At 45.5% G+C, this 23,596-nt stretch overlaps 1 protein-coding gene across 1 annotated transcript in view; it reads left to right on the forward strand.

Annotated features, from left to right (window-relative positions):
* The first annotated feature begins 10,576 nt into the window (after positions 1-10,576).
* rint1 (RAD50 interactor 1) overlaps positions 10,577-23,596 on the forward strand; it is a 62,269-nt gene continuing 49,249 nt past the window's right edge. Inside the window, exons 1-3 of the mRNA XM_038811599.1 lie at positions 10,577-10,770; positions 17,387-17,628; positions 22,889-23,062. Of these exons, the coding sequence (XP_038667527.1) occupies positions 10,612-10,770; positions 17,387-17,628; positions 22,889-23,062 (575 nt within the window). The 5' untranslated portion in view covers positions 10,577-10,611. The remainder of the gene's footprint in view (positions 10,771-17,386; positions 17,629-22,888; positions 23,063-23,596) is intronic.

Consider the following 23,596-nt stretch of genomic DNA (forward strand, 5'->3'; position numbering starts at 1 on the left):
GATGTCGGTGCTAATGCCGAAGTGCGAGAATCATGGGTTTGAGCCGGGTGGATAGTGCATACAGGAGGTGGAGGGAAGTGGGGCTGGTCAAGGTGAGGGATTTGTATTTGGAGGAAGGGTTCACCAGGCTGGAGGAGCTAAGGGAGAGGGTAGAGCTGCCGAGGGATAGTGAGTTTGAGTATCTACAGGTTACTTTGCACGAAAGGTCTGGAAGGGGTTCCCTAGATTTCCGGGATACACCCTGCTGGAGCGATTGCTGCTTCTGGATGTGGAAGGGGAGGGAAGCATTTGGGATATATGTAAGTGGCTGAGGGAGCAGGGAGGCGAGCAGGTGGTGAAGATCAAGGAGAAATGGGAAGCGGAGTTGGGAATGGTGATCAATTGGGGAGTATGGAGTGAGGCACTGCAAAGGGTAAACGGGACCTCCTCTTGTGCAAGGATGAGCCTGATACAGTTTAAGGTGGTGCACAGGGTGCATATGACTCGGGCAAGAATGAGTGGGTTCTTTCAGGGGGTAGCAGATGAGTGTGAGAAGTGTGGGCGGGGGCCAGCGAATCATGCGCACATGTTTTGGGGTTGTGAAAAGTTGGGAAGATTCTGGGCAGGAGTGTTCGTGGTGTTAGCCAGGATAGTGGAGGAGGGAGTGGACACAGACCCTTTGGTGGCGATATTTGGGATTTCAGAGAAGCCGGAGCTCATGGAGAGGAGGAAGGCCGATGTCTTGGCCTTCGCCTCTCTGATTGCACGGTGGCAAATTTTGCTGGAGTGGCGGTCGGCAACGCCACCGGGGGTAGCAGCATGGTTGGGTGACCTGTATGACTTCCTGTGGTTAGAGAAGATAAGGTATGAGTTAAGGGGCTCAGCAGGGGAGTTTGAGATAAGGTGAGAGGGATGTTTGTGACCGTGTTTGAGGAGCTGTTTGTTGCAGGGTGTGTGTATGTGGGTGGGGTGGGGTGGGTGGTTGGGGGGGGGGGGAGAAAAGAAAACTCTACACACTGTATAGTTTTTAAAATTAATTTAGAGTACCCAATTCATTTTTCTATTAAGGGGCAATTTAGCGTGTTCAAACCACCTACCTTGCATATCTTTGGGTTGTAGGGGCGAAACACACGCAAACACGGGGAGAATGTGCAAACTCCACATGGACAGTGACCCTGAGCCGGGATCGAACCTGGGACCTCGGTGCCATAGAACATAGAACGGTACAGCACAGAACAGGCCCTTCGGCCCTTGATGTTGTGCCGAGCAATGATCACCCTACTTAAACCCACGTAACCCGTATACCCGTAACCCAACAATCCCCCCATTAACCTTACACTACGGGCAATTTAGCATAGCCAATCCACCTAACCCGCACATCTTTGGACTGTGGGAGGAAACCGGAGCACCCGGGGGAAACCCACGCACACACGGGGAGGACGTGCAAACTCCACACAGACAGTGACCCAGCCGGGAATCGAACCTGGGACCCTGGAGCTGTGAAGCATTGATGCTAACCACCATGCTACCGTGAGGCCCCGACTGCCGTGAGACTGCTGTGCTATCACTGCGCCACCGTGCTGCCCTCAAACTGTATAGTTAATTGTTGGGAACAATGTTTCCCGGGGTGTTTATTTGCTGTAACCTACTTTGATACAAGTTTTTAAAAAATAAAATAAATAAATAAAATGCTGCCTAAACTGATTCCAAATCTTCAAAGTGGCTATCGCCACTGGGCTTGAAATGAATCTTGCAGGGGAAAACGGGAGTAGGGCAGTAGCCAGGGCCCTCAGACTCGGCCCTGTGCATGGGCCACCCTCCATCCACGCCCAAATAGAATCTGGAACCCTTTGCCACCGCCACACCTAATCAGTATTTGCAGCCTAGGGGAACGGTGGCACAGTGGTTAGCACTGAGGATCCAGGTTCAAATCCTGGTCCTGGGTCACTGTCTGTGTGGAGTTTGTATATTCTCCCTGTGTCTGCGAGGGTTTTACCCCACAACCCAAGATATGCAGGGTAGGTGGATTGGCCACACAATGTAATTGGAAATTGGCCCCTTAATTGGAAAAAAGATAATTGGGTACTCTAAATTTAAAATAAATATATATATATGCAGCCCAATATTAACATAACAGATGAGGTAATGCCAACTCTTTCTCTCTCTCGTGTCTCCCTCCCCCCCCCCACCCCCCCCCCACCCCCGGCAATGTCTATCCCTTTGCAGAAACATCCTCTAAATCCGAGGGGGTCTTACCAGCCCAAACAAGCAGATATCAATTTATTGACCCTGCAAAAGAAAGCCTTGAGAAGAAAGACTGGGAGACTCTAGAACAAAAAGCCTTGGGAGAGTATTCATCAGCGGGTCAATTGTTAAGGCAAACAAAAGCAGGGACAATGGACACCCCTGCCTTGTACCCCTATTCAGTTGAAAATAACTCAAACACAAGGCATATTAGTATGCACACTTGTGGTGGGGTCCCTGTACAAAAGCCTAATCCATTATATAAATGTTGGCCCGAAGCTAAACCTTCCAAGAATTTCCCCCACTCAACCCGTTAAAACGGCATCTCTGGTCCGTTGAAATAATCACCTCGGGGCCCTAAGGAAGGTGGCAACACAACATTTAACAATCTCCTCTAATGATGGCCGACAACTGCTGGTCATTAACAAAACCAGTCTGCTCCTCCCAAATTACCAAAGGAAGGCAGGACTGAAAAAGCGTTGCCAATAACTTAGCGTCAGCTAAATTTAACAACGAAATAGACACCTAACCAGAACCTGAATAAACAGGTTCTTCCTGGAGGTGGGAGGACAAATGAGAGTGGAGCCAAGTCCAAAAGTGGCAGTCTTCAGGGTTTCAGACCAGCCAGAACCCTTTGGGAGGGGGGTCGACACCCCAGCTTTTGCCTCCTAATCGCCCGCCGAAGCATCCTGCTCGGCTGGCAATCAACACCACCCAAAGCTTCAGACTGGCTGTCTGACCTCTCTCCAACTGGAGAAAATCAAATTTGCCATCTGAGGATCGGAAGAGGCTTCCACAAGATGTGGAAGCCATTCACCAACCAGGACCTGTCTGCAGCCAACAGCCAAAAGAGCAGGGAGGAGGGGAGTTCCACAGGTGGGTCACAGAGGAAAGGGAAGTGGGGAGGGAGAGAGGAGCGGAAACAAACAAGGCAGACAGCAGAGGTCGAAAACATAGCTGCAAATGAAGAGCCCAGAAGCAGGGTCCAAGGCAGAATAACGGCATATATACCGACCATCTGTATGGGGGGGGGGCAGATAGAAACTTGTAAATATGTTTGGTACCTGCCCAAACCTGCCTCCTCGAACAGGCGCCGGAATGTGGCGACTAGGGGCTTTTCACAGTAACTTCCTCGAAGTCTACTTGTGACAAAAAGCGATTATTATTATTAGATTAGGGTTGGACTATTGTTATGTACTATATCTGTTACCTTATGACATGCCCTTCATAGTGTCTTCCATACATAGCAAAAAGATAATAAAAACATTTCATTTTAAAAAAAATTTCCCATCCACCAAAAGCCATGCAATCAATCTTTTGGCAGATCCAAAATAGCAGATTTTTTAAAACCTAGTTTAAAAATAAACTTAGGCCAATTCAGGGGAAAGAAAATTTGGGAAATTCCACCCAGACCCTGAAGGTGATCAAAAATGAATTTCGGGAGGTAACATAAGAGTTTTACAGCAGAGAAAGGGGCCTTTCCCCCAGCACGTCTGTGCTGGCACCTGTCCATTCTAATCCCATTTTCCAGCACTTCTCTTGTAGCCTTGTACACTCTGGCATTTCAAATGCTCATCGAAATGCTCTTGAGTGCTGTGAGGGTTCCCGCCTCTACCACCTTTACAGGCAGCAGGTTCCAGATTCCCACCACCCTCTGGGTGAAAACGTTTTTCCTCAAATCCCCTCCAAATCTCCTTCCCCTGCAATGTCTCAAATCTACGTACGCTGGTTATTGACCCCTCTACTAAAGTCTATCACCTAATGGCTTGGTACTTGGTGATATCAGGCTTCTCCAAGAATTTACCCAATTTCCTTTTGAATGTTTGCAGTAAATCTACACCAATTTCACAATCTGGCAAAGTATTTTAAGGATCAATGAACCTATGGGATAAGAAACCTTCGGACATCTAACCAAATCCTGCGCATTTGTGATTTAAATGCATGTCTCCTGCTTTCTCCCTAATTTGAATAATCTGTCCAAATGTACACTTTTTATAATTAAGGGGCAATTTAGCATGGCCAATCCACCTACCCTGCACATCTTTGGGTTGTGGGGGTGACACCCACACAGACACTGGGAGAATGTGCAAACTCCACATGGACAGTAACCTGGGGCCGGATTACACCTGGGTCCTCAGCGCCGTGAGGCAGCGGTGCTAACCACTGCACCACCATGCCGCCCCAACCTATGATTTTTTAATAACGTCCAAAGGCCTGACTCTTTTCAATGGATCAGACCCACCTTTCCAATTTCTCTCCAGACGTGCATCTAATTAATGGGCTTTTATTGCCCTCTGCAGTTGTTTTCCCAAATAACATTCCCATTTTAAATTCTTGTATCTTGCTATTTAAATTCTTTGCTACTTCGACAGTTTGCTTAAATCAAATTTTAGTTCCCATTATAATCTTCCAAAATTTCATTCGGCCTTCCCCCCGCCCCCCTTTTTTTCTTCAAAACTTGAATTCTGATACCCAGAATCTTCCTTGTCAGTTCGCTCTGAAGTAAGATGGAGGCTAATATCTCAATAGTTCTTGTGTTGAAGTATGACTGCATGAAATGCTGCCCGTGAATTAATTGAGATGGAGGAAAGTCATTTATTTACAATTAAATATTATTCAATATATTATATAGCTCTTTATTCATTCATTTACAGGATATGGGTGTCGCTGGTTATGCCAGCATTTATTGTCCACCCTGAGTTGCCCTTCAGAAGGTGGTGGTGAGTTGCCTTCTTGAACTGCTACAGTCCTTGATTTCTAGGTGCACCCACTGTGCACAACAACTTATGGTGAAATAATAACTATTTTCAAAATAAATTTAGAGTACCCAATTCATTTTTTCCAATTAAGGGGCAATTTAGCATGTCCAATCCACCTACCCTTCACATCTTTGGGTTGTGGGGGTGAAACCCACGCAGACACAGGGTGAATGTGCAAACTCCACACAGACAGTGACCCAGAGCCGGGATCGAACCTGGGACCTCAGCGCGTGAGACAGCAGGGCTAACCCACCGCCACCGCGTTGCCCTGTGAAATAATAACTTATGGGGAGATACTGCAGGACCATTTCTTACATCAACCTTTGATCATTGCCCAGAGGTTCAGGTTCCATAAACGTAACCTTCAATTAAGTTTGAACATTAAAATCCGTAAGGTATTGGCTGAAACCCAAACACCTTTCACCGGTTCAAAATTGCCAAGAATACTCGTAACAATACACGTAGCACCATGCCTCCCCAACAGGTCCAGGTTGGAAGATCTGGCGAACAAAGAAGGCACACCAGACAACAAGAAGGGGAGAGAGATCAGGAGGAAAGGGGGGAGTTGGGAGCAGGAAATCTAGCCAAAACTAGGCACCTGCTGAAAAACAGAAATTGTAACAGATGTGTATAGTGAATGGTAGCCGATGTGTACAGTTTCTGTAGGTGTTCACGTTCATTCTTTGCTTTGTATAAAAAGAAAAACCCTAATAAAAATATTTTTAAAAATTGCCATCAACGTGTAAAACCTGGGCACACAGCAACTGATTGCTGGAGTAAAGATGCAAAATGCAGGAATTGTGGTTAAAAAAAAGCGGCACGGGGCAGCACGGTGGCGCAGTCGTTAGTGCTGCTGCCTCACAGCGCCAAGGTCCCAGGTTCGATCCCGGCTCTGGGTCACTGTCCGTGTGGAGTTTGCACATTCTCCCCATGTTCACGTAGGTTTCGCCCCCACAAGCCAAAGATGTGCAGGCTAGGTGGAATGGCCACACTAAATTGCCACTTAATTGGAAAAAAAGTGGGGCACATCAAACGTGCTTGTTGGAGGAAGGAACAAAAAGTTTCAAACAAGAATTATAAAAAGCAAGAACTAAATACATCAGATGAAAAATCGAATAGAGGAAAGAGTATCCACGTGATACAAAAAGAGTGCAAAAAAGGACCAGAATTACAGTTGGGTGATGAACTGTCGTTGAACATACTGGCCATTTTGGGTGTAATGAATCATTACTGGGTAACTCCTTTACTGGACAGAAACCTTGTGAAAATGGAGGTGGACACTGGTGCAGCTGTTTAAAAAAAATAAATTTAGAGTACCCAATTATTTTTTCCAATGAAGGGGCAATTTAGTGTGACCTGCACATCTTTGGGTTGTGGGGATCAAACCCACGTAGACACGGGGAGAATGTGCAAACTCCACGCAGACAGTGACCCGGGCCAGGATCAAACCCGGGTCCTCAGCGCCATAGGCAGCAGTGCTAACTACTGTGCCACCGTGCTGCCCTGGTGCAGCCGTTTCATTGGTACCAGAAACTGCTTACCAAGCAAAACTACGGCATATTGCCTTCAGACCCTCAAAGATAATCCTAAAAACCTATACTGAGGAAGTAGTGCTGTTGAGGGGCCGTATCAATGTAAATGTACAGCTTACATGGACAGACCACAGACTTGTCCCTGTTCGTCATTAAACTTAGCTATCCAACCCTAATGGGGAGAACCTGGCTCGAGAGAATCAAGCTAAACTGTGCTGAGGTAAATCTCATTGCAGATGCCGAAGCAGGACCGAAAGGAACAGAAAGTAGCAGCTGCTGAAAAAGCTCTAAATGCTGCTGTGGTCAAGGCTCAGGCTCGTAGTGTTGTGACCAAGACGACAAAGGCTCAGCATGCTGTATCAAATGTGGTTCAGGATGGAGAAACAAAGGGTGAAGGTCAGCTAATATTAAAGCTTTGACAAAAATAAAGGTCAAAAGTATAAAAAAATTTGGCCGAGATGTCCAGAATGCATTTACGTGCTTCCTTTGTAAATTTTGAACCACAGTAGAACAAAACATTGAGGCGCATCTCAAAATGCCTGACCACAAGGAAACTCTTGAGTTAATGGTCTTGGTGAAACCAAAAGTGAGTTCTGGCAGCAGATTAGTAGTCAGTGCTGCTTGGTCGCAGTCGACAACACCTTCCATCACTATGCTGATGATTGAGAGTAGACTGATGGGATAGTTATTGGCCAGATTGGATTTGTCCCACTTTTTATTGATAGGACACACCTTACCAATTTTCAATTTTGCTGGGTAGATGCCAGCATTTTTGCTGTACAGGTACAGCTTAGCTAGAAACATGGCTATTTCCGGAGTACGCCTTCAGCACTACAGCCAGAGTGATGTTGAGGTACATGGCCTTTTCTGTATCCAATGCGCTCAGCTGTTTCTTTATATCACGTGCAGTGGATTGAATTAGCTGAAGACTGTCTTCTACGATAGTGGGGACTTCAGGAGGAAGTTGAGACAGTTCATCGATTTGGCACGTCCGGAAACCCTTCCACCTTGTATTTTACTGGACTCCCCGTCATTGAGGATAGGGATGTTCATAGACCCTCCTCCTCCAATTAGTTTTTTTTACCTGTCTACAATCTTTTATGACTGTGTTATGCGAGAGGTGTTTTCAGAACCCCAAAATGTATCATGGAGTTCAACCAACCCCCACCTTTAATGGATTGTTGCTTTTGAAGCACACGGCTTGTTCCCCAGGTGTAGTATTACAATTATGGACACGTGGTTTTTAAAACAAAACAATGTTTATTCCATGAACTCAAATTAACCTTTTAAATAAACATTGGATCTCTTAACACCCCTTACTTCAAAGATAACCACCAACAATGCAGCTCACAGCCACACCAAGCTTTCTTCAAACTGAAACTAAAACTCCCAAAAAGCAGAAGTGAGCTCAGCACCTCCCCGTCCCATGACATCACTTCAGTAATATGATCAGCTTCATTTCTTAAAGGTACATTTCTTAAACATCCAATTCTTAAAGGCACTCTCATATGACAACTGGATGTGGCAGAATGCAGAGTTTTGATCAGATTTATTGGTTCTAGGATCACTTAGCTCTGTCTATAGCATGCATATATTTCTGTATTGTAAAATATTCCTGGTATGCACATACCTGGCCTGATTGTAATGCTAGAGTGAGAGACTATGTGGGCTATGGAGTTATAGATTATGCTGGAATACAATTTCTTCAATTGCTGATAGCCCATAGACTCATAGCTCATGGAATCCCACTTTTGAGTTGCTAGTGTGGTGATATGCCTATCGGCAATATCATAGATAGATGGTGTGCAAACTCCAACCAGCAGGTGGCAAGCAGACACACCATGCAGTATCAAGACCGTGGTCAGGTGACCAGCAACTCCCATATAAGCGGAGGCACATTCAGCCAGATTCACATCCAGCCACAGAGATGGTTGCAGATGGTAGTAAGATAGACAATGGTCGATGCTAGGTGTGGTTCCAGGGGAGTAATACGGAGACTCTGTGATAACCTGTCCTGTAACAGATTGCTATTTTACCACACAAGATTCAATAAAGATCCTGATTTGGATAAGTCAAGGTGTTTGGTGGATTCCTTTGCAAAGTACAGAAGACCAAACACAACAGCTAGATTTGTTCAGATACTATTGCATTTAGCAATGGTTATGCACACATACAATGAAGTATGTCCTCAATGTGAAGATGAGGCTTTGCCTCCAAAAGGTCCTGTGCATTGGTCATTCCTATCAATATTCTTTTGGACAGATGTATCTGCAACAGGTAGATTGATGAGGATAAGGTTGAGTATACTATCCCTTCGTGTTGGTTCTCTCAGCACCAGCTGCAGGTGCAGTCCGGTAGCTATGCCCTTCAGAACTGTCAATGGTGGTACTACTGAGCCACTATGACTGGTGGACATTTAAGTCCCTCAATCAGAGTACATTAATCTGTGCTCTTGCTTCACTCAATGCCTCCCAAGTGCTGAACCATACAGGGCAGTAATGATTCATCAGCTGCGAGAGAGTGATGATCAGCAGGTTACCTTGGCTATGTTTGACCTTATGCCATGAGACATCAGGAGGTCTGGAGCAATGTTGAAGACTCCAAGAGAAACTCCCTCCTGAATGTGCTACAGTTTGGTTTAAGGGGTTAACACAATACATAGGGTGGGATTCTCCGACCCCGTGCCATTGGCGCCGGCATAGTTGGCGTAGCGCCGGTCGCTCTACGTGGCCAGCCTGTATGGGCCGAGCGGCCGTAAAAGAGCTGAGTACCGCTGGTGCCGTTCTAACCTGCTCTGGGCCGGCGGGACCTCGGCGTGTAAGGGTTGGGTGGCGGCCTTTGGGGGGAAGAGGGGGGGTCCGACCCCGGGGGGGGGGGGGGGGGGGGGGGGAGAGCTTCTGATGTGGCCCGGCCCGCGATCGGGGCCCACGGATCGGCGGGCCGGCCTCTGTGGCTGGGGGCCTCCTTTCCTACACGCTGGCCCCTGTAGTCTGCGCAATGTTGTGTCGGGGCCGGCGTGTTGAAGGTGGCCACTGCGCATGCGCGCATTGGCGCCAGTGCACCTGCACATGTCCTCGTTGGCGCTGGAGCAACTACGCATGCGCAGATTGCGCGGCACAATTCGCACCGGGATCTGCAGCTGGAGTGGCGCGAACCGCTCCAGCGCCGTGCTGGCCCCCTGTCGGGGCCAGAATTAGTCTGGGAGTGGTCCGTTCACACCGTCGTGAAACGCGACGGCGTGGACACTCTGCCGCGGAACTGGAGAATCCCACCCATAGACTACAAATTAGGAGTAGGCCATTTGAGCCTCCTATACAATAATAATTTATAATTATATATAATTATAATAATAATAGCACGATTTTCGGGACTTGCAGAAGGAAACCGGAGCACACGGAGGAAACCCATGCAGTCACGGGGAGAACATGCAGACTCCATATAGTCAGTGACCCAAGCTGGGAATCAAACCTGGGACACTGGAGCTGTGAAGCAACAGTGCTACCCACTGCTAACAATCTTTCTTAATGTCACAAGTAGGCTTACACTGCAATGAATTAGTTGCCACACTACAGCGCCTGTTCGGATACACGGAGGGAGAATGTCCAATTCACCTAACAAGCACAGCTTCCGGAACTTTTGGGATGAAACTGGAGCACCCGGAGGAAACCCACGCCGACACGGGGAGAACATGCAGGCTCTGCACAGACAGTGACCCAAGTCAAGAATTGGCCAATCTACCTAACTGCACGTCTTTGGACTGTGGGAGGAAACCCACGCAGACACAGGGAGAATGTGCAGACTCTGCACAGTGGCCCAGCCAGGAATCGAACCTGGCGCTGTGAAGCAACATTGCTAACCACTTGTGCTACCGTTGGAAAACGAAGCCTCCACCTTTGCTGGGTCTGTCGTACGGTTGGGTGGGCATTCAGCATTACTCTCCCTGCACTGACTGGTGCGGTCAGAGTGTTTCCAGCATGCTCCGTCCTCAGTTTCCCCGCTGGTTGCATGGATGAGGCCTAGTCGCTGGGATCAGTCCGCGGACGGTCTCCATGGCGACCGCGGGGCCGCCCGGATGTGCTGACGTGCCAGCCGTTGTAATGGCGGCGGAGGCGGAAGATGCGGGGAGTTGCTGCGAGATAACGCACTATGTGGCGGAGTTCGTGGAGAAGGAGTTCGGGAGCGACCCGAAATCCTTAAAGAAGCTCCCCCAAATAACGGAGGAGCTGGCACTGTACAAGAGAAACCTGGAGGAGCAGGTACGGCACCCGGGCCTCCAGTCTGGTCTCTCCTCCCCAAAGCATGTCCCAGCAAAATAAAAGCCACGAACACCGTGAATAAACCACAGCAGCCTTGAGTCAAACTCATCTAAGCTGCGGTCAGAAATAAGGCTAGTCGGGAATCGGAAAGGTGTTTACTCATGAAATGTTCGTTTTGTGAAATGTTCTCAGTCTTAGTGCCCTATAATCGAGACGTGTGTGGAAACCGTATGCAACGGCAGCTTTATATGAGGGGCAATTGCACCAACTCAAGACTGAATCCCGTAGAAATTTAGCAGGTTATTACATTACAGCAGAGTACAGATGTTGCAGGGACCTGTGAAACCCCTCTAAAGTTCATCTACACCAGTGCTTCTCAAAGTGTGGTACGTGTACCGGTGCCGGTATGCGAGCCATCGTCTGCCGGTACTTGGAGTGTTTCCAGAAAAGAAAGAGACCGTAATCCTGGATTGGCTCACCGGTCCCTGGCACATTGAAAAAAAAACTGCTGGTACGCCACATCAGATAGTTTGAGATGCACTGATCTACACTATTCTGTTATCATCCATATGTTTATCCAATGACCATTTAAATGCCCTTAATGTTGGCGAGTCCACTACTGTTGCAGGCAGGGCATTCCACACCCTTGCTACTCTGTGTAAAGAACCTATGTCTGATATCTGTCCTATATATCTCTCCCCTCAATTTAAAGCTATCTCCCCTCAATTTAAAGTTCTCTCCCCTCGTGCTAGCCATCACCATCCGAGGAAAAAGACTCTCACTATCCACCCTCTCACTGTCCACCCTAGCTAATCCTCTGATCATCTTGTATGCCTCTATTAAATCAATTCTTAACCTTCTTCTCACTAATGAAAACAGCCTCAAGTCCCTCAGCCTTTCCTCATAAGATCTTCCCTCCATAACCAGGCAACATCCTGGTAAATCTCCTATGCACCCTTTCCAATGCTTCCACATCCTTCCTATAATGTGGCAACCAGAACTGTTTGTGTCGCCTGGTCAAAAGGCAACAAGTGATTGACTTTCTGTTCAAAGCAATGATGTGGAGATGCCGGCTTTGGACTGGGGTGGGCACAGTAAGACGTCTTGCAACATCAGGTTAAAGCCTCAACAGGTTTGTTTTGAATCACTAGCTGTCGGAGCGCAGCTCCTTCCTCACCTGAGTTGCCCTCCGAAAGCTGGTTATTCGAAACAAATCTGTTGGGACTTTAACCTGGTGTTGTAAGACTTCTTACTGTTCAAAGCAAGTGTGCAGATTTTGTATTATTCACCGTCAGTGGACGCTCGTGTTGCTTTATCCGACTGGTTGCACATAAATATGCGTATTTATGGGGTCCTGGAGTGAGTCATTGGGATGTTAATGTGCTGTTAATCCAAGTTATGGTGAATAACGACACAAGGGCAGACGGGAGCACAAGTGGCTAGTACTGTGGCTTCACAGCACCAGGGTCCCAGGTTTGATTTCCTGCTGGGTCATTATCTGTGTGGTGCCTGCACGTTCTCCCCGTGTCTGCGTGGGTTTCCTCTGGGTGCTCCGATTTCCTCCCGCAGTCCAAAACAATGCAGGTTAGGTGGATTGGTCATTCTAAATTGCCCTTATAGTCCAAAAAGGTTAGATGGGGTTATTGGGTTACGGGGATAGGGTGGAAGTGAGGGCTTAAGTGGGTTGGTGCAGACTCGATGGCCCAATGGCCTCCTTCTGCATTGTATGTTCCATCTTCTATTTGGAATTCTAAAACAATCTATCGCTTTTTATATTTTCTGCCAGGCTATTGCGGTTGTTGCTTGACCCTAATGAAAATGTGAGTGCAGCTCAATGAAAAATGCTATTGTGTTTTTAATTTATTGGCAAAATGTGGTGACACATTTGTGCCTGCCCAGTTAACCAAAATACATCATCAGATGCATTAAAACCAAGTTAAGTAGTTAGTTCAGAAGGCTTAGTATCAGTCAAGTAGTTTAGGACTGGAGTTTTGTAAGCTGTTGTTCAATACACTCAATTGATATAGTTAATTTTTTTAGACCCACACAATACAGAGTTGTGTTAAAGTTGCAGTGGTGGGTACGAGTGTAGGTGTCACTTACTATTTGTCCTGCATTTCTGGTTGTGAGGAAGAATCAAACCAGGTTGCTGTTAGACACGAGTTACGTTGGTCAGACCGCAACTATATTTATCATAATGTGTTCAGTTGTCTTGTTTCTGGGCCATTTGCTCAATGAAATAAGAAAAATAGTCCAAATCTTTGTTTTCCTCAGGGATCGGTGGCACTGCACTTTGAAGTGCTGTGAAAGCAGGGCTTGCCTTTGGAAGGACAGGTGTCTGATTGCTTTCAAAATGTTTGAGGGGGAATTTAAGAACACTAGAGTGCTAACTGAAGAACTTAGTTTGGCTGGTAATTTTCGCAAAACAGTTGAGGTGTGTGAGTGACAGAGCATTGCTGCCACTGAGGGTTGAAGTGTGCAATTTTGGCAAGTTGGGGTGGTGCAGCAACATCCAAACCTTCAAACGTTCAACCTTCATCATAGATTTGTTGATGTGAGAAATTGAAAGTAATAGGGCTGTATTGACATAAAAATTAAGGTTACAAAAGATTAGCCTGAGTTAAAAATCCATTAAATGTCTGGTTACTATATTCAGAATTGGCAGATAAAAGGGGCAGCACGTGGCACAGTGGTTAGCATGGCTGCCTACGGCGCTGAGGATCCGGGTTCGAATCCCGGCCCTGGGTCACTGTCCGTGTGGAGTTTGCACATTCTTCCCATGTCTGCGTGGGTTTCACCCTCACAACCCAAAGGTGTGCAGGTTAGGTGGATTGGACGTGCTAAATTGTCCCTTAATTGGAGAAAAAAATAATTGCGTACTCTAAATTTAAAAGAAAAGCAGTGGCAGGTGAAAAGTGAAGTAAGAACAAAGAACAATACAGTACAGGAACAGGCCCTTTGGCCCTCCAAGCCTGCGCTGACCATGGTACCTGCCTAAACTAAAACCGTCTGCACTTATGGAGTCCGTTTCCTTCCTTTCCCACTGTATTCATATATTTGTCCAGGTGTGCCTTAAATGCTGCTATTGTACCTGCTCCCACCATCTCCCCAGGCAGCGTGTTCCATATATTTACCACCCTCTGTGTCAAAAAACTTGCCTTGCGCACCTGTTCTAAACTTTTCCCCACGCACTGTAAACCTATGTCCCCTAGTACTTGACTCTCATACCTTAGGAAAGAGCATCTGACTATCCACTCTGACCATGCTACTCATAATCTTGTAGACCTACATCAGGTCGCCTCGCAACCTCCACCGTTCCAGTGAGAACAGACCTATTAAGGCAAGTGTCTGAACGCAGACCTCTATAGGTAGAGATTGGTTGATTCCTCTTCCTTTTTTATAATAATCTTTATTGTCACAAGTAGGCTTACATTGCAATTACATTACTGTGAAAAGTAACTCATCAAACTCCTAAATTGTCAGTAGAAATAAAGTAGAAACAAGTTTACTCATGAAGTTATTCTTTTTAATAAACTGGAAAACTCTGTCAGAAACAGTACATTTCAGTTAATAGATTGGAGTGTGAATATGGCAAGCTTCTTTTGTGCAAAAATTGGATTGGAAAATCCTTTTGAAGCTGTTCCCCCTGGTTCTGGCAGTGAGTGTATCGATCTTGATTGTTGATGTTGTAAAACCTCAAACCTATGTTCAAAAGCTTGCGCATTTGTTTAATTAATATTGTATATATTTTGTATCATGTATGTCAAATATGGTGACCTGATTGACACTAGTATGTCGAGCATCAAAATTCTATTGGACAACACAGCTAAAGTAGAGTGAGTCTCCGTTGATATGAAGTGAACCAATTGAGTAATTACAACAGTATGTCACTTTTATAGGTCATTTGAAATTTTAAAGTAATTTTTCTTGTTGTAAAGTCACAGTTGATCAGATTTGTTAAATTTGGTTTGAAACTTGACAAAGTGGGATTTTAAATTGGCTCTTGAGTTGCCACTGTCTAATTTAAACAACTACACTGTGAATGAATAACAATAAGTCTGCTTATTGGATATGTACGTTATCCAGAAAGTTGCTGATATATTAAATGCTAATAAAAGTCTGTTGTAATTTGGCGCATAGCATATTTTAATTATTTTGGTGGTGGAAGCATGATTAGTAGAAGGATATTTGTCGGGATATATTGTTGGGATGAGCGCCCATGCGATGCTTCAGCCCCCTGCTGGTGCTGGGATCCATGTTCACCACCACGCGCTAGCAGTAGGATGTAAATGAATGCAATTCCTGGGCCCGGCCCTAGAATCTCGGGCCCTCTGTGATTCTCCGGTCTCTTGGGCCAGAAATCCCATGGGCGCGGATCACCTCTGGTATTTACCAGCGTGGCCCTGATATGGTGGTCTTTGCAGTGAGCCAAAGGGGTATTCCCTTAGGGGAGTTGCCTGCAAAGTCCAACCAGGATCCCTGACAAGAGGGATTCCTCCCCCCAGAGAAACAAGAACCCTATCTGGAAGCTGGCGAGCATCCCAGACAGGGGCGGGGAAACAATTATAGTTGTAACACTTGCCTGGAGGCTCCATGTGTACATTCCAAGGAGAACAGCTGTGCCCTGTGTTTCAACCCCACAGATCCATCAGCTGCAAGCCATTTGTTCCTCTCAAGTAGTGGGCTGTGACTGACAGCTTCCAAAAACCACCTGCAGCCTTGATTCATTCATATCCCTTCATGGAGGAGTACTGAAACCCCAATGTTTACAAACATCAACCACATCAAAGAATGGTTAGTGTATTGCAATCACACACAAGTGATTGGAATGCACTTCTCTTTGATCTGTTTGATTCCTCTAGTTAGGGAGTCTGTGGTGGGGGGTTTCCTTCAGTTAGGGGGTCCTTGTGTGTGTGTGTGTGTGTGTGTGGGGGGGGGGGGGTGTCCTTCTGTTAGGGGGTCCCTGTGGGGGTAATCGTTCAGTTAGGGGGTCGCTTTGGGGAGTTCCTCTGGTTGGGGGGGTCGCTGTGGGGAGTCGCTCTGGTTAGGGGGGGTCCACGTGGGGAGTTCCTCTGGTTAGCGGGTCCATGTAGGGAGTTCCTCTGGTTCGGTGGGGCTCCCAGTGGGGAGACCCTCTGGTTAGGGTGGTTAGGGGAGGGTCCCTGTGTGGAGTTCCTCTAGTTATGGGGGTCCCTGTGAGCAGTGCCCCTGTTTAGGGGGGGTGGTCACTGTGGGGTGTCCCTCTGGTTAGGGGTTCCCCGTGGTGGGGGGAATCTCCCTAGTTAGGTGGTCGGGTCACCCCCGTACATGGGGGAAGGGGGGCAGCCAGGCAATCTGAGGGTGGGGGCCACTTTGGTGCGGGGGTGGGGTAATGGGTTGTCAGCCATGGACTTTGCTATTTGGCTGTCCTCTCGAAATGGAGGCCCGATAGTGGGAATCCTTGTATTCCTTGCCACGCATATATTTGCATGGCAAGGGATACGGAATTGCTTCCTGATTTGCGCCCCCGGGGGAACGTAAATTGTCTGCAATTCTCCTCCGGCTGGAGAACATAGTTTCCTAAAAGGATAATCCACCCCTAGGTCTTTAGGCCTAGTCTACAGAACTTGTAATACAAATGTTTATCTTGTTACTGAGGATTCAATGTAACATGATGTACAGTTATATTGAAAACCAGTTTCTCTTTACCTTTTCAGGTCATCCTATGGTATCCTTTAGAACTGATACTTTGAAATCAGCTACTCTGGTAAACAAGAGAAGCCTGGCTGCTCTTACATTTTTGCCACCCTGTGAGAATCTTGTGCCCTGCGTGTGACCCTATTTGTCCCACCCTTTTGGGGCTCCTTTCCCCAGAGGGAATGGGGATTTTGCCAGACAGCTGCTTATCATCTAAAATGTATTTTCCAATGTGGTATTCGAGCTCTTGAGTGTTATTCCTCCTGGACAAAGGAAAAACAACTGGAATTTCCAATTTTATTTTAAGTTTCAAATGAATGCTGGGTAGTCTTGAACCTTTCTAGACAAGGCGTTAACACAGATAAGAATTTGAAATACCAAATTTTGAAGATTTTAAATAAAAATATTCAATTAATTTTAAAATGCATGATGATGGAATGGTATGCAGAACTTTTGCAATTTAATTTCTGAATCTTACTATTTAAGGAACGATCCTTATGGTGTGTAGTTTTGTCTCAGACAGTTAAAACCCCTTTGTGTAGGGCAGCACGGTGGTGCAGTGGGTTAGCCCTGCTGCCTCACGGTGCTTAGGTCCCAGGTTTCATCCCGGCTCTGGGTCACTGTCCGTGTGAAGTTTGCACATTCTCCCCGTGTTTGCGTAGGTTTCGCCCCACGACCCAAAGATGTGCAGGGTAGGTGGATTGGCCACTATAAATTGCCCCTTAATTGGAAAAAAAAATTGGGTACTCTAAATTTATTTTAAAAAACCTTTGTGGAATTTTTTCATGTGTTTTATGAACCTTTGAGAAAATCCCACCCCAATCTTAGCCTGAAACTAAAAGAATTGGTGATCATGTGCATTTGAAATAAACACAGTACAGTATTACAATCTTTTCTAATTATGAACCTTATTTAAACTTTTGTGTTGAAATTAATATAGGTCCTTACTGTCTCATCTGAAGTACCGAAGAAAATTGAAAATGCATTCAAGAATGCTGAAAACTCCAAAAGGTTACTGAGTGACTTACTTGAGAAAAATGCAACCTTGTCTAAATCCATCAGCAGTCATCTTGAAACAGCCCAGCCATGGATGGAAGAGCTGAAAGTGTCGATTGGTCAGATTGAGGAGATTGAGAGACATCTTTGGTACTTGAAATGGATTTCACAGATTGAGGAATTAAGGTAAACATGTCTGTTTCTGATATAATGGCTGGTTCATAATGAAAGACTGCAAAATGATAAATAAGTCACATTTATGAAATCCTATGGTGAGCTACTAAAAGATTACTGGCATAAATGTAAAGAGGAGACTTCAGGGATTATGCTTGTGTAAATTTATGGTGACCTGATTCTGCCAATATTGTCAGCTTTTAGGTTGACAGAAAACTGGCTGTGTCAATGTTGTTTCTAAGTACCGAGAAATCATTAACTACAATATTTAGTTCAGTTCCATATACCAGTCTAACCTATTTCAAAGAAAGTTATTTTAAGCTTTGCCCTTGCTTGATCAATATTTATCCTCCAATCACAATGCACAGGAATATATTCATCATCTGAAGTGGTCTGCTTTGTTAATTATATTCTCAATTAATAAACCAACAAAATTAAACTTTGAATCTCTCTTAGTTTTTTCTGATGATTGCAGTTAGAATTTATTCCTCATTTCCAATCTCATGGATAGGAATTAGTATCTGTGGTCTAACCAGGATACAGCAGCTGAAAAATTGTGTAATATCCAGCTGAACGTGATGAAGGATCTAGGCCTAACATTATTCCTAGTTTTTATTTTATGTATTTTGTCAGCAGTTTTCAGCAGGATATAAAGTACATAGCAAACATTAGAATATACAGAAATTACAATATCTGAATTCTTAACTTAGATTTAATGGTTATTTCCATTGCTCTATATAATTCTGCCACATCAAAATAACATGACAGAATCAACCATAAGAGATTGGTAGAATCTTTGGCTGATGCCCATGATATCAAGAGTCCAGAATGATCAAACAAATTGGTATGGCAGCAGTCTGAAGTTCAAAATAGGCTTGTCATTTAATGCATACATTATCACATGTATACAAGATCTTGTAATGGTGAGAGAATATTGTACTAACACAGGGAATCTATTAGGTTCAGTGTTCTTGCCATGTAATATGTGTTGTTTGAAACCCTGGGCTAGATTGGGTTCGTAATTAGAAATCTCCTCAATCTGACCAATCAACACTTTCAGCTCTTCCATCCGGGGTTGTTAAGAGAATTGGGGGAGCATGTTGCAGATGCCCTAACTATAATCTTTCAGAGTTCCCAAGATTTGGGTGTAGTCCCTCTGGATTTTAAAATTGCACATGTCACTCCACTTTTTAAGAAGGGTGAAAGGGGAAACCAGGGAATTACAGACAGGTTAGCCTATCATCTGTGATGGGGAAATTGATGGAATATATAATTGGGAATGGGGTTATCAGGCAAAGCAAAGGGTGGAGGGGTGTGCCTCCTCATCAACTCCCCCTGGTGCTCGGATGTGGCGACCCTAGCGACCTATTGCTCCCAATACCTGGAATACCTGACCGTTACGTGCTGCCTGTACTACCTTCCATGTGAGTTCACTTCAGCCATTATAGAGGTCTACATCCCATCCCAGGCAGAAGTGAAGAAGGCGCAGGACAAATTGTACACAGTTAGAAACAACTACGAAACAGAACATCCGGAGGCCTTGTTCTTCATGGCTGGGGACTTCAACAAGGCCAACCACAAGAGTAGACTGCCAAAATTCTACCAACACATCTCCTATACCATCAGGGGTGACAACACTCTCGACAATTGCTACACAAAAATCAAGGGCACCTCCTGATCCATCCCCCGACTGCACTTCAGAAAATTGGACCATAAGACGGTGCTCCTTCTCCCGGCATACAAGCAGAAATTTAGCGGGAGAATCCGGTTAAGCAGGTCATGCAGTGCTGGTCTGAGGCAACAGAAAAGCTCCTATTTGACTGCTTGGAGTCAGTAGACTGGTCCATATTTAAGAACTCCGCGTCCAACCTCAATGAGCATGCCACCACCATCACAGACTTTATCAGCAAATGTGTAGACGATTGCGTGTCAAAGGAAGTAGAACGTACATTCCCCAAGCCGGAAACCATGGCTTAATCGGGAGATTGACTCCCTACTGAAGGCCAGGTCTGAGGCGTTCAAATCAGGCAACCCTGACATATACAAGAAATCCAGATACGACCTCCGAAAAGTCATCAGGGATGCCAAGAGACAATATCAGACCAAGCTGGAGTCATAGAGTAGCGTTACAGTCTCTCAGCGATTGTGGCAAGGCTTAAACAACATAACGGGCTATAAAGCGAAGCCGAGCAGAATCTCTGGCATTTGCCCCTCCCCGATCAACTCAATGCAGTCTATGCTCGGTCCGAGCAGGAAACCATCAAGCCGCTGTCAACTGCCCCAGCAGCCCCGGACACACCAATACCCTTTGTCACAGCTTCTAAAGTCAGATCGGCTTTCTTGAAAGTGAATCCTTGGAAGGTGACAGGTCTGGATGGGATCCCTGTTCTCACACTCAGATCCTGCATGGACTAGCTAGCAAATGTATTCGCGGACATCTTTAACGTCTCCCTACTCCGTTCCGAGGTCCCCACCTGCTTCAAGAAGACCACCATCATACCGGTGCCAGAGAAGAGCCAGGCAAGGTGCCTCAATGACTAATGTCCTGTAGCTTTGACATCAGTCTCGATGAAGTGCATGGAGAGGTTGGTCATGAGGCACATCAACTTCATATTCCCAGAATACCTAGATCCACTTCAATTTGGATACTGCCGCAACAGATCCATAGCAGACGCCATCTCTCTGCCCTACACTCATCCCTGGAGCATCTCGACAACAAGGACTCCTACATTAGACTCCTATTTATTGACTACAGCTCCGCCTTCAACACCATAATCCCAGCCAAGCTCATATCAAAGCTCCAAAACCTAGGACTTAGGTCCTCACTCTGCAACTGGATCTTCGACTTCCTGAACCATAGACCACAATCAGTAAGAATAAACAACAACACCTCCGCCACGCTAGTCCTCAATACCGGGGCCCCGCAAGGCTGCGTCCTTAGCTCCCTACTCTACTCCCTATACACACGACTGCATGGCAAAATGTGGCTCCAACTCCATCTACAAGTTTGCTTACGACATGACTGTAGTGGGTCAGATCTCGAACAACAATGAGTCGGAATGGGCGATAGGTAACCTAGTGGAGTGGTGTAACGACTACAATCTCTCCCTCAATGTCAGCAAAACTAAAGAGCTGGTCATTGACTTCAGAAAGCAAAGTACTGTACACACCACTGTCTGCATCAATGAGGCCGTGGCGGAGATGGTTGACAGCTTAAAATTCCTAGGTGTGCATATCACCAAAAATCTGTCCTGATCTACCCATGTCGACGTTACGACCAAGAAAGCACAACAGCGCCTATACGTCATCAGGAAACTAAGGTAATTCGGCACGTCATCATTGACTCTTACCAATTTTTACAGATGTACCATAGAAAGCATCCTATCTGGCTGCATCACAGCCTGGTATGGCAACTGCTTGGCCCAAGTCCGGAGGAAACTACAGAGTCGTGAACACGGCCCAGTCCTCATATGAACCCACATCCCAACCAGTGATTCCATCTACACCTCCTGCTGCCTTGGTAAAGCGGGCAGCATAATCAAAGACCCTCCCACCCGACTTATTCATTCTTCCAATTTCTTCCATCGGACAGGAGATACAAAAGTCTGAGAACACGCCGTAACAGATTTTAAAAATGGCTTCTTACCCGCTGTTACCAGACTCCTAAACGACCCTCTATTGGACTGATCTGATCTCTTCACACATCTTCTCTACCGAGTAGTACTACATTCCTGTATGCCTCACCCAATGCCTGTGTCTATGTATTTACATTATGTTATTTATGTTTTCCCTATTATGTATTTTCTTTACATGCACTGAATGATCTGTCTGAGCTGCATGCAGAACAATACTTTCCACTGTACCTCGGTACATGTGACAGTAAACAAATCCAATTGAACAGCTCGCAAAATGTCAGTTGGTCAGGGAGAGCCAGCATGGATTCGTAAAGGGAAGGTCATGCCCGACTAATCTTATTGAATTTTTTGAAGAGGTGACTAAGGTAGTAGACAGGGGAATGTCTATGGATGGCATTTGTATGAACTTTCAGAAGGAATTTGATAAAGTCCCACATAAGAAACTGTTAACTAAGATGGAAGCCCACAGAGTTGAGTTAGACCCACTTGGATTACTGTGAGCAATTCTGGGCACCACGAGGATATTTTGGCCTTGGAGGGAGTGCAACATAGGTTTACAGAAATGATACCTGGACTACAGGGATTGAGCTATGAGGAGAGACTACTCAAATTAGATCTGTTTTCGCTAGAATTTAGAAGGCCAAGGAGTGACCTGATCTAAGTATCCAAGATATTAATGGGGAAAGGATAGAAAAGGATAAATTATTTCCACCAGGTTGGAGATTCTAAAACTAAGGAGCATAATCTAAAAATGAGAGCTAAACTGTTCAGGAGAGATTTTAGGAAGCAATTCTTCACTCAAAGGTTTGGAACTCAGCAGTTGAAGCTAGATCTGTTAATAATTTTAAATCTGAGATAGATAGATTTTTGTTAAGCAAAAATATTAAGGGATAAGAGCCCAAGGCAGGTATATGGAGTTAGGTAACAAATCAGCCATGATCTTATTTGGTGGGACAGGCTTGAGGGGCTGAATGGCCTACTTCTGTTCCTACACACTGAGGACAGGCCCCCTATTGATGTAGGGGCCTGCCCACCTCTGGTTGGCCGGGTTTCCTAGCTTTCATATTTTGGTGATGAGCCTTTAATTGGTATGAGACAAGATTTCTGCCCTTCTTCAGAGGATGGCCTGCCTCGTAAAGCTGCAAACCATTTGGAGGCTAGCAGCTCTGCAGTACCAGCAGCATCACCACTGGCAGCACTGCAGCCCAAGGAGGTGGCTTTCAGCGATTGGCCTGAACATCCAGCTAAACCCAAATATGCCGGGGCCAGGCTGGCAGACTCCAGCTGGGGAGCATATTGAGCAGGACCGTGTTAGAGAGTGGGCGGGGGGAGAGCGAAGAGTTGGGGAGGGGGGGGGGTGGGGAGGAGCCTCCCCTCCTCCTTCTCCACCCCCTCCTCCTTCTCCACCCCCTCCTCCTTCTCCACCCCATCTCAATTCCTTCACTGGCCAGCATTTTTATTTTTACAAGGTATAGAATGCCCCAAGCTTTGTAAAGGAATCACACCTAATGACCACCATCTTACCTTTGCTAAAATACTGGTGACAAAATTGCCATGGTTATCAAACTATTGAATATATCTTCATTTTCTTCTGTTTAACTTGTAGTGATGCTATTTTTATAATGTTATCTCCCCAGTGATTGCATTCAGCAGCACCTCATGACAAATAGTGTATCAGATGCTGCCAATACCCTGGTTTCCATGGCAGAATTAGATATAAAGCTTCAAGAATCGTCTTGTACTCATCTACTTAATTTCATAAGATCCACTGTCAAATTCTGGCACAAAATTCTCAAGGACAGACTAACCAAGTAAGTTTTTATTTTAATAAATCTACAGTTTCAGCTACCAGAAGAGGGGTTAGAGTAGTATCAATGTCAGAGTGTTGTATGTAATAGAATAAATGTCAGCAAAAATGAAATTCCAGAGTAGAAAATAGCCATTTTTTTTAAAGCAATGCTAACTTGCATAAAATGTATTTTTTATTCTTTCATGGGATGTGGGTGTTGCTGGCTGAGCCAGCATTTATTTCCCAACCCTGAGTGTGTTTAAAAATCAACCACATTGCTGTGGATATGGAGTCACAGACCAGTTAAGGACAACAGATTTCCTTCTGTAAAGGACGTTAGTGTTACGACAATCGACAGTGGTCATCTTTAGACCTTTAATTCCAGATTTTTTTTTAATTGAATTCAAATTTCACCATCTGCCATGGCGGGATTACTCGTCCAGTGACCATACCACTACGCCATTGCCTCCCCCTAATAATAAAGAATTGTTGTTATTCCCCACGTGTTATATTTTTCAGTAGACTAAGCTTTCTCACTTTACAAAAGAAATGCAAG

The sequence above is a fragment of the Scyliorhinus canicula genome, chromosome 11 (assembly GCF_902713615.1).
Source record: "Scyliorhinus canicula chromosome 11, sScyCan1.1, whole genome shotgun sequence".
Lineage (NCBI taxonomy): Eukaryota > Metazoa > Chordata > Chondrichthyes > Carcharhiniformes > Scyliorhinidae > Scyliorhinus > Scyliorhinus canicula.